Raw genomic sequence first — 12,605 nt, 5'->3', positions numbered from 1 at the left:
GACAAGCTTCCACATCTTAATCATCCAGGTGTCTACCAGATTCCATGCTCTTGTGGATTATCTTATTTCGGACAAACAGGAAGATCTGTCTCTATTCGGCTAGAAGAACACCAATCTTATATTGAATACTTTAAACCTGAAAAGTCTGGACTTGCAGAACATGCCATCTTCACTAGACACAGAGTTCACTGGAGAAAGACAAAAGTTCTTCACAAAAGTCAGTTTCTCATGGAACGCTTTTATAAAGAAACATGTGAAACTCTACTTAATTCTCCTAACTTAAACAGATCCGACGGCTTATGTCTATCCCCTTTATGGGCGATAGTACTTTACAAATCAGATAATCTTTCCTAACTTTTTATTATATTGATTTTTTTTAAAATAAATCTGCTACAGGTCTGCAAGATTCTCTGACTAAATTGAATAGCTGTTGTAATAGATATGGTATGAAGGTAAGCAATAAAAAGACAAAGATAATGAAAATAGGCAGAATCATTGAAAATGTCAACTGTGTTATGAATGGAGAACCTGTGGAACAAGTAAAACATTTCAGCTACTTAGGCACAATTTTTAGTGAAGATGGTAAATTAAATATAGAAATAGACAACAGAATCAGCAAAGCTGGTATGGTGGGAAGTCAATTGAATAAATTCATATGGAATAAGAGAAAAATTGGTCGGAACACTAAATTAGCTGTATACGACAGTGTTCAAACCAGTTTTAACTTATGGATCTGAGAGGTGGGTCAGAAGTAGAACACTTGACCAAAGACTAGAGACCGCAGATATGAGAGTCCTGAGAAAGATTATAGGCTTGAACAGATGGCATCAATGGCAATATCATATTAAAAACGAGGATATTAGGAAAGAACTTGACATTGTCAGCATCCAGGAATGCGTTAGCAGAGCTAATCTCAGGTGGTATGGTCACCTAAACAGAATGGGCGAGGAAAGATTAGCAAAACAAGTGTTCTCTTCCAGGTTGGCAGCAAAATGACCCAGAGGAAGACCAAGATATAGGTGGATTGATACAGTACAAAGTGCCTTAGACGATAGAAATATAAGATTTGATAATGTTGGAGTCTTGACAAGTAACAGACTGATTTGGAGGAAAATTGTAGATAGGAAGTTAGTAATGATATAATTTTTTCATGTAGTACTATCATATCCTGTACACCCCTTGTGGGTACATGGTAGGAATTTGATGATGATGTTCCTTCTTTTAGTTTTGTTTACATTTTCCTGAATCATGGTTATTTCCCCTATAGTCTGTCCTGCTTTTCTTTGGCTGAGACGTGAAAGTGTCAAATTTCCCCCCAAGACAGGTTACCAGCCTTTTGCTAAGTCCAGTGATGGGATGTAGCGAAAGGCTAAGTCCTATCACCGATCCATCCCCTGGTTCACCCTTTCAAAAGTACTTTTGGAACAGGATGGGCCAGTGAAGGAGGGGCTGGCATTTGAGTGGGAGAGGCTATATATTGTGCTTCACCACCCCTTCACAACTCAAGTTAAATGATACTGGTTCCAGTAATGAGCCTTCAGGGACCCAGTTGTAACCTTTTACTCTCTTGATACCATTCCCTCTCAGGTCATTTGTACCCAAATCATATTCTCTATCTTTCTTCCAGGCAAGTACTCTTCTAGTTTGCACTCCACAAATCATTGAATCTCCATACATCACATCTCTCACTGCTCCATTCATTTCTTAATTACCTGCACTCCCACTTACTGGCTTCCCATTATCTCTCCATCCCCAGCTTTTGCCTCTCCTCTGACTATCTCTGCACTTCCACTAAAAATTAAGGATGGAGCAATGCCTTCCTGTCATCTCTCCATCGTTAGCTCCTGCACTACCTAGCATTCCTCTCAATCCTTTCATCTCCTGGTTCTTCTATTGTTTCTCCTTCTATAATTTCCATAATTCTCTTTCTCCTCCTCTTGTTTGCTTCATATTTCTTCTTTCACACTTCTGAACTCATTTTTCAGACATTCTCTCTCCAAGCAACCCACTCTTATCCTCTAAATCTATTACGCAACCTGATGCAATATCCATTCCCACACGATACTCATATTCCTCACCCTAGATCACACTACTCTTCTTTCTCTGTTGGCATTTATTCGTTTTGCTCATTAAATACTAATAGTTTCAAAAATAAAGTTTGAAGTTAGCAATGCAAATTATTCTTAAAACAAAGGATAACAAAAAAAAAATAAATAAAATAAATAAGTAAAAAATCCATCATTCTACAATATAAACGAAGTAGGCTAAAACTACCTGCATTTAAATTTTAACGTGTTTCAAAAGTAATCAAAAACTTACAAGAATATAACTTCAAATAAATAAAGCTTCATCAAATGATGCACACTTGGTTGTCACTGAGAGCAACATATGCATGCATACGTGTGTGTTCTTGTCATTCATTCCATAATGGGAAATCAAATATTTGTACTCATTGGGAAAAACAGTATGAGAAAGGTTGTTCAAAGGTAGATAAAATGAAGGAAAATATGAAATATGTGGTCCAATATGTTTAAAGTTGGAGTGTGTAGAGATTTTGTGGCAAAAGTAGGCGAGCTCAGTGGTTCAATGGAACATGTAACTCTGATGCATGTATTAGTGTTCTCAGGATGCCATATCGTTGAGTTGGATGATGGTGTGATTGTCTATGCAAACATCATCCAATATGTATAGGTTTTCTATAAATGGAAAAAAAGCAATGAACCATTTGAAAGATGTGTGACTAGTGTAATTAGGAAGGGTAAATAAATTCTTTTTCCATTGGGAAGTGGATTTTAGGATATTGGCTATTTAAAAGCACTAATAAAAATGTACTGATTGTGTCTGGACCATATGGCCTAACATTATAGCACAGCCAAACCAATGATTGGTAGTTGCTGTGTTGAGTGCTTGTGTTCAATACAGAAATTGGCCAAAATGTGTGTTGGGGGGGGGGGGGGTGAATCCATAGCTGTCCCATCGAGCTATTTGTATATTTTCCCTCCCTATGTGAAATAAGGAGTGTGCTTTAAACATGCTGCAGAAGAAACTCTGGGCCTGGGGAGGGGCTCTTCCCATAATACATAGCATAATACACAGAGTTTCTTTCTTTCAGAAAAACTTGTGCTATAGTTATATGAATTATTTACAAGAAAACACAAGGTTATAAGGCCATATAATTCAGTCTGAAATTTAATGGATGAAATACATTCACACAAATACACATGATATTTTATATATATATATATATATATATATATATATATATATATAATACACAGGACTCAAATATATTTGTCATTTGTCCATGGTGAGTAAATTTTGCCTGTTGGGAAGTAGCTACAAAAGGACAAAATAGAATATTAAAAAAAAAAAAAAAAAAAAGGATCTGCTAATGCCTTTTATTCCCCAAAGGGAGTAGGTGAGAGTGTCTAAAGTTCTGTCTAACTTTGGGAGACTGCAGGGCAATTAATCTCCACCATTAGCCAATCAGAGATAGCTGGCCCAAGACTTGCTAATTTTAAATAGCATCTGGTGAAGAGAGGCAGACAAGTGCCACCCATCCTGTGATCCCTAATGCAGTATATTATTGTCTGAAATAGTGTGGGTTATACAGTGGATTTTGAGTTAATGGGGCAAAAAAAAAAAAGTTTCCAGGAGAAAAACCAGCTTACCCTTATTAGAGATCTACTAGCGAACCACTAGTGACACCCAGATTTTTGCACATATATAGCAAAATTGAAGTAGGAAATTATTAGTAAATTGATTTAGTCTCACATGCTAGGACTGTAGGATTCCTTAGTGAATATGTTATGTTAATATATAATGTATATACTAAATTGTATAGCTAAATAAATAATAAAAAGAGTTTTTTTTTTATTAAATGAGGTAATTTCTAGACTAACACTTCACCCATACTATCCAGGGATGCTATCTGCCGCATTTAGGCACACATTCCATTGCTCCTTGATAATAATATTACATATTTATTTAAAATTATCATGAAAAAATTTTTACGTCTTTAGAATCTACGAGGAGCAATGGAATGTGTGCCCAAATGCGGTAGGAAGCACCCTTGAGTAGTACTGGTGAAGTGGCAAACCAAAAAAATTGCCTCATTCAATAAAATTTCATCTTTAGACAAACAAAATTTAACCCATATAATAATTATGTAGAACGAGAGAAAATATGCTAATGAAAATGTAATTGTTAATAAAATCTTAACATTTTTATTCTTATTAGGAGGAATCAACTGAGATCAGAACATCTCGTTGTGTTCAGCTACATATATATTCATCTTCCGAATCTTTGGCAGTCGGCTGCTTGCTTGCCTACTGAGCAAATGATGTAGACGGCTGAGGATCATCGATAGTAGAAGCTTTGTCGACTTTTTTAATAAACACTGTTATTAGAAGCTGCCGTTTTTGTCTCTTCAATTCAGTAAAGAGGTTCTGCAAAGGTTCCAAAGCTTCTGTAGTTGTGCGAGTAATTTTTATGCTGTGCTCCATCATTGAATCATAATCCATATCTGTTCCTTTAATGTTTGAGCTATTCGAAATATCATGGCAAATTTTTCCAGTGTCCATGCTGGTGGTTCTTGTTCACTTTCATCCTCATCAATCATCTTCTTCTGTAGAAGATTTGGCAAGATCCTTCAACTCCTCGTTAGTGAGCACCTCACGATGTTCATCTATGTAATCATTTAATTCTTCTATCATATTGTCAAATCCCTCTCCACCTATTTTCTGTGCTGTGTTAATTATCATTGTTATCTGCGATTTAATATCAGGCGCATCTTGGGAATTATGAACGGCATCACTCCACAAATTCTTCTAGCATGCAGTTACCATTTCTGGTTTCAATTCGTCCATTGCTCCCTTGATGAATACAACCGCAACTGTGAATGATTTCCAGAATTCCATGACTCCAACATCAGCAGAATCCTCAACCATTGCACGAATCATATTGAAAACCTGCCGAGCATATGAGTCCTTGAAACATCTAATGACACCTTGATTGAGTGGCTGAAGCAATGAGGTCATATTAGGTGGGAAGAAAACCACTTAAACCACATAACACTAGTGACTCAGGGTGCCCCGGAATGTCGTCTATTATCAATAAAACTTTAAATGGTAATCCTCCCCTCTTCAAGTATTTTTTCACCTCTGGAATAAAACATTGATGGAACCATTCTGTAAATAACACGGCCATGACCCATGCTTTCAGATTTGATTGCCAAAAAACAAGCAGACGACTTTTGTTTTTAAGGGCACATGGATACTGTGCTTAGTAAACAAGGCCAGGTTTAAATATATGACCAGCTGCATTGCCACAAAGTACCAGCATCAATCTGTCCTTAAATGCTTCAAAGCCTGGTGCTTGCTTCACAGTTTAATGGATGAAAGTCCATTGGGTCATTTTTCCAAACGAGGCTGGTTTCATCACAATTAAAAACTTGCTTAGGATGATAACCTTTCTCTGCAATAATTTTTTAAAATTCTGCTGGGAACAATGCAGCAGCTTTCTCATCAGCCGATGCAGATTCTCCAGTAATTTTTATATTTTTTAGATTAAACCTAATTTTGAATCTATGCAACCAGCCCTTGCTTACTGTAAATGACCTTTCTTCCTCTTCTGTTTTGTCTTGCAGCTGCATGTCTTCATATAGGATCAATGCTTTTTGTTATAACTTGTTATCATCAATAGGAATCATTTTTCTTGTCATGTCTTCCACCCACAAATTCAAAGCTTTCTCTACCTTGACTAACGCCTTATCACACAGTATACCCGTAACTTCTGCAGATTTGGGAGCAATGGAAAGACTGGCATGAATTTTTTCTTTGTTCTTCAACACTTCACATATCAAAGATTCGTTTTTATTATAGATCTTGGCAACGGTTGCATTTGACTTTTTTTCTACTTCAATCATATTGATAATCTTTGATTTTTCACAGATACGGAACATTTTATGTCTTCTCTTCAGTTTTGAAGTTAAATTTTTCACAATTTATTTGCTTGAATTTAAACACAATTTTTAATTGCAATGACAGACATTTGACTGCTTTCTTTGACAATTCGAGTAAAACTAAACATGAACAAACATGCACGTTTAAGCCTACACTCCTAGCAAAACAAGTGTGTTTCGACAAGTTTTCAGCCTGTGCATATGCATGTTTCAACTATCGCGACACTCAACCGTTTCGCGCGCTTTTTTCAAACTGCAGATATGGGGGCCTGTTGTACATCCAAAGTTTAGCAAATACAAGTAAATCAATAAAATTTTACAAAAGGAAAAAAAAGTAACATACCAAGAGATCATTCTTATTAGGACGTTCCTCATTTGTAATTGCAATGACAGACATTTGACTGCTTTCTTTGACAATTCGAGTAAAACTAACATGCACGTTTAAGCCTACACACCTAGCAAAACAAGTGTGTTTCGACAAGTTTTCAGCCTGTGCATATGCATGTTTCAACTATCGCGACACTCAACCGTTTCGCACACTTTTTTCAAACTGCAGATATGGGGGCCTGCTGTACATCCAAAGCTTTGTAAATACAAGTAAATCAATAAAATTTTACAAAAGGAAAAAAAAAGTAACATACCAAGAGATCATTCTTATTAGGACGTTCCTCATTTGTTTTAACTAGAAATAAAACATTAACAACATTACTGATACATAATGGCAGCTACTTATCATTTTATCACATTCAGTGTTGAAACACAAATTACTTATCTGATTTCTGTTTCTTAATGCTCTGTAACCTTCTGAACAAATTGTTGAAAATCAAACTATTGAAAAGTTAACAATTCTAAATATAGAGAAGATGTGTTCCCTATATTTGGAGTTATAACTTTTCCCTATATTCAAATAGCATTAATTTTATTTGAGAAAAGGCTAAGAAACATTAATTGAAAGAGAAATATTGGGAAGAACAAATGTGTTATCATCTGATAACCAAACGTGTTATCAGGATCAGATTTTTACTTCAAGACAAACAGTTGAATAGGTCATGGGAATATAACAAGGATCGATGTTTAAGTTTTGTAGAAAAGTATATGACAAGGCAACAAGAGAAAAGTTGTTGAAGATACTGCATTCATATGGTGTAAAAATGAGACATTATACGGAGCAATATATTGCTTATACTTATGATGTAAGTCAGTAATTAAAATTGAAGGAGTTAAAAGATGGTTTAATATCTTCTTATTGTGCTATCTTCTATCGAAGGTCAGCGACCATCTTGGCGAACAAACTGCAGTCTTGTGCTAATCTGAGCAGTTGTGCATTGCTCTTTCCTGTCCACGTCTTGATGTTGTCAAACCATGATATTCTTTTTCTTCCTCTAGTTCCTTTGCCATCAATTCTTCCTACCAAAATAGTTTGTAGAAGTTGGTATTTGCTGTTTCTCATGATGTGGCCAAGATATGTTTTTCGTTTCTTGATTATTTGTACAAGATGTTTAGCTTTGCCAATGGATTTTAAGACCTCTTCATTGGTAATTTTTTCTGTCCATGATATCTTTAGCATTTTCTGTATAGCCACATCTCAAAGGCTTCAATTTTCTTGATGGTTGTCGCCTTCAATGTCCATGTTTCAACTCAATAGAGCAGAACAGACCACATGTAACATTTCAGCATTCGGCATCTGACTTCCATGTTTAGGTCTTTATTGCAGAATAGTGTTCTAATTTTCATGAAACTGCCGTGTAACTTCAATCCTTGTCTTTATATCTATTTCTGGATCCCACCGTTCATTAAGCCAACAACCAAGATATTTATATCTTGACACTTGATCAATATTTTTCCCATTGAGTGTCAGTTTCATTGATGAGGCTGGATGTTTGCTGATGATCATGTATTTTATCTTGTTGATGTTTACATTTATTCCCATTCTTTGGCTTTCTATGTATACTCTGTCAATGAGTTTTTGGAGATCCATAATGTTATCTGCAATTAGCACGGTGTCATCTGCATATCGTAGGTTGTTAACAATCTTTCCATTTATTGCGACTCCCTCTGGACATTCTTGCAATGCTTTTTTAAAGATTACCTCTGCGTATATGTTGAACAGGAGTGGTGAGAGCACACATCCTTGTCTCACTCCTCTTTTGATGTTAATATCACTGGTGGTAATGTTGTCTAATTGAACGGTAGCCGACTGATTCCAATACAGATTTGTTATTAGTCTTATGTCTTGTTCGTCTAGCCTTGTTTGTTGAAGGACTTCTATTAAGTTAGTGTGTCTGACTTTGTCGAATGCTTTTTCAAAATCTATGAAACACATAAAGACAGATTTCTGTCTTTCTATGCATTTTTGTATCAATATTTGGGTACAGAAAAGGGCCCCTCTAGTACCAAAACCATTCCGAAAGCCGAATTGTGTTTCACTTAGAGTTTCTTCACTTTTTCTATAAATGCGATTCTGAATTACTTTCAAAAATATTTTTAATGTTTGGCTCAATAGACTAATAAGTCGGAAGTCACCACAGGAATTCACTTTGGGTTTCTTTGGGATAGTGATAAATGTAGATTTGAGCCAATCTGATGGAAATTCATCACTTTCATATATTTCATTAAATAGTTTTTCAAGAAGTTTGATGTTATCTGGTTCTATTAATTTTAAAAATTCTGTTTGCACACCATCTGGTCCACTGGCTTTTCCTGTTTTACTTGTTCGTATAGCATTCTCTATTTCGCATTTCATGATTGCTGGTCCCCGAATGTTATCTTTTATATTTATAGGCTTCTGTCTAGTATCATTGAAAAGTTCTGTTACATATTTTATCCAAATCTGTGCTTTATTCTCTTCTTCTAGAACTATTTTTCCATTTTCGTCTCTTAGAGACACTATTTGCTTTTTCCTCAGTTTTCCGGAAATTTCGTTGATTTTCTTATACAGATTGAAATTATCATGTTTCTTCTGAAGCAGTTCAATTTCAGTACATAAATTTTTCATCCAATTTTCCTTGGCTTCTTTTATTTTTTTCTTGATGATGTTATGTGTTTCTGTATACCTGGCTAGGTCTTTGTTTTTGTACATTCTTCTTGTATCAATAAGAGAAAGAATCTCATCTGTCATCCATTCCTGTTGTTTTATATTATTCACATAACCTACTTCTTCAATACTTGTTGTTACGATGGCATTCTTTAAGCTATTCCAAAGAGATTCCACACTTTTATTTTCTTCTATGTTAATCTGTTGTAATCGCAGGTTAAGCTGTGTCTTGGCACTTTTATTTATGTGCGGGTCTTTCAGTTTTTCTACATCAATTTTCTTTTTCTTCTTTTGTGATTTTTTAGCTGATTTTAATCTAAGACGTACTTCTGCAACTATGGGATTGTGGTCTGATGAGATATCTGCTCCAGGATAAGTCTTTGCACTCTTTATACTACTGTGGAATCTTTTATTTATCAGTATATAATCAATTTGATTTCGGACAATGTTATGTTGGTCATCTTGAGGTGATTTCCAAGTGTACAGTCTTCTGGGTGGAAGTTTAAACCAGGTATTTGCTATTGTTAGATCTTCTTCCTGACAGAACTGGACTAGGCGATCTCCTCTGTCATTTCTGGTGCCTAAGCCATGTTTGCCAACAATTTCTCCATCACCCCCTCTTCCTACTTTTGCATTGAAGTCACCCATCACTATGTTTATATCATGTTTCTTTGTTAGGTTTTTAATCTCTTTTAGGTGTTCATAAAACTCTTCAACATCTTCTTCACTTTTGTCAGCTGTGGGTGCATAAGCTTGGATGATATTTATGTTAACGGGGTTTCCCTTAAGTTGTAACAGCATTATCCTTTCAGAAAATGGAATCCAATTTATTACTGATTTATTGATTTCTTCATCTACTATTACAGCTACACCATGTTGATGTTTGTTCTCATCATTCCCAGAGTAATACATTGTAGTATTATCTTGTTGACACTTTCCAGATCCTGGCCATCTTGTCTCGCAAATTCCCAAAATCCGGATGCCCAGCCTCTTCATTTCTCTTGTGGCATTTCTTAATTTGCCAGCTTCATACAGAGTTCTGACATTCCAAGTTGCAATTTTAAAAGTGGACACCATTTTGAGCCCGGAGATTCTTCGCACCCCTGTCCCATTTAAGGGACGCCGGGAACTTGGGGCCAATTGTAAGGGTTTGCTCGCCATGGTGGTTGTTCTGGAGATAAGGTAGAGCAGTAGTTTCTCCGTTTGCTTTCTGCTCTGCAGTATTACAGACGTACACAATATAATCATATTGCCATCTGCAAATCTCTGATAACAAGCTTTTCCGTCATCATTTGGCTTCAACCTTGTGTCAGTACTGACAATGCTGCTTCCCAATGTCATGGTTTAATATAAAATCAGATATAATATGAAAGTACACGCTATCTCCACTGCTATTCATCATCTATTTGGATTACATTACAAGTGAAATGTGGCATTAAACCTGATATAAAAATCAGAAATAGTGTCATACTACTCAATAAATTCAGTTCAAGTCTCCAGGACTATGAATGATATAACAAATGTGAAAATCGGTGATAAAAACTATGAAAACAAGCAGAAACATGAAAAACATTATGTATGAGACCAACATCCCAATCACTTGAAGGGCAAAGTAGCTTAAAAAGTCCATAGGCATGTACATTTGTTGGATGGTGGTTAAATTACACTGCTCAGTATGAGACCCCCCCCCCCCATCATGCTTATTTGAAAGCTGAAGTAGCTTACAAAATCATTCATAACTTATTTTAGCAGTATTACAACACTAAACAAAAGTAAATTATAAAAGGATATTTATTAACTGGCCTACTGGATTTCAAACCAGTATCCTCAGAGCAAAAATGATGTCACAGTTTACATACAACGAGTAAGTGAAACAAAGAGTAATTACTATCCACCTAGACATTAAGTGATTTATATTAATTTTTTGTATAAAAAACTTCATTCGAAGGAATGTGTTTACAACTCACAATTTATGGCCTTTAATTTATATACTTATAGTCTTTAAATTAAAGTTTCAGATTCCTCCTTGCATATTATATGACAAATAGAATATTTTATCTTAAATATCTGTTTAACTGATATGACAATCATGAATGAACCTCTGAGAAAGGCTGCAAGCCATGTACAACTAATACTGCATGGGGAAATTATGTCACTGAAGTTTATTGGGCATTATTTTGAATCTTCTTGTAAACAATGAAAATGATAGTATATTCAGTGATACTCTTAAGTATAAATTAAAGTTTTTGAACTATAAAACTTGGAAGTGTGGATACATATTAAAAAAAAAAATGGTAAAAGTCACATTGAATGATTGTATTTCAAGTCTTTTCTATCAATGCAAATTTTCTTAAGACAAACTTGAACTGAACAAGTATTGAGTGTTACAAAATAACTATTCCTTAGGTACAACATACTATTTTGATATACACCAAAGAATTAGGGTGCAGATAATACAAATAAAAGTTGGTCTTTGGAGTATTAAACAGCAGAGTAGGAAATAATTATTGGACATATAGATATGTTTTAGGAAAATATAGAGAAAACAGTAGACAAATAATTGTGGTAAGTACCAACTGAATTTCTGTTCAGGACACAGGACTAGGCATTATTAATGTGATGTTCCAACATAAGGATGTGAACAAATTCACATGGAGAGAAAACAGAAGAAATAAGAAAGTTTCATTGGCTGGTTCAGGCCATGAGTATACAGAGGATTTGAAATAAGAACTGATCATCATTTAGTTTTCAGCAGGATAAAACTGAGTATAATATTAAAAAGAAAAGAATGTAAGGAAGTTTAAATAGAATCAAAGTTGAGCAGCATTCAAATCTGAACTGTAGGCTCAGATATCATTCAAGGAAAAATGAAATAGTTGAAAACAGGAACCACACTTTGGAGATTTGCTGGAAGAATCTGAAGAAAACATTGACTAAATTCAGCCAGTGAGAGAGAGGCATGTGGTAAGATTGTCTGCAAGGATAGAAAAATTAGAACTCCATGGCAGACTCAGAAAGTTAAGAGGCAGTTAAGGAAAAGAAGAAAGTGTATTAAATCTTCCTGGTAAGGAAATCAGCTTGTGCTCTAAGAGAATACAAAGAAAATGTAAAAAAAAAAAAAAGCTGTGAATAAAAGTAGCTAAGCAAAAGTATTGGGAAGATTTTGGTAAGAATATAGAAGATAACTATCACATCTATATTCTATGTTCTTACTTTGGTAAAAGTAGAAGATAAATATCAGGAAGGTGGCAAAATGTCCTGGTGGAAGCTGATGAATCTTAGAAATGGAGAAAATAGTAGAAATCAAAGATAATAAAGGTGACATTAAAATGGAAGATAAAGATATTCTAGATGTCTGGAGAATTTGAGAATTGAATGAAACAATTGAAATGAAATGAAAAGTAACAGAAGAGTGGTGGAAAAAATTCAAGAGAAATACAATCAGAAGTACATATGAATATGAGATAGAAATGTAGCTGGAGTAGATATTTGACCAGAAACGCTCAGATATGAAAGGTATAAAATTTTAAGTGGCTGGCTGCGCTGCATCATTCAGAAGGCCATGTTAGAGGGGTCAAACTCCAAATGAATGGAGTAGACTCTCATAGG

At 35.1% G+C, this 12,605-nt stretch overlaps 1 protein-coding gene across 1 annotated transcript in view; it reads right to left on the bottom strand.

The window, feature by feature from the left end:
* LOC150092545 (uncharacterized) overlaps positions 1-12,605 on the bottom strand; it is a 335,783-nt gene that overhangs the window by 115,329 nt on the left and 207,849 nt on the right. The window contains exon 10 of the mRNA XM_090414232.1: positions 6,604-6,644. Within this exon, the coding sequence (XP_090270358.1) occupies positions 6,604-6,644 (41 nt within the window). The remainder of the gene's footprint in view (positions 1-6,603; positions 6,645-12,605) is intronic.

This window comes from Typopeltis vanoorti, chromosome 25 (assembly GCF_054136105.1).
Source record: "Typopeltis vanoorti isolate ZY-2024b chromosome 25, IOZ_Tvanoo_1.0, whole genome shotgun sequence".
Lineage (NCBI taxonomy): Eukaryota > Metazoa > Arthropoda > Arachnida > Uropygi > Thelyphonidae > Typopeltis > Typopeltis vanoorti.
This window is presented reverse-complemented; position numbering and strand designations above follow the sequence as displayed.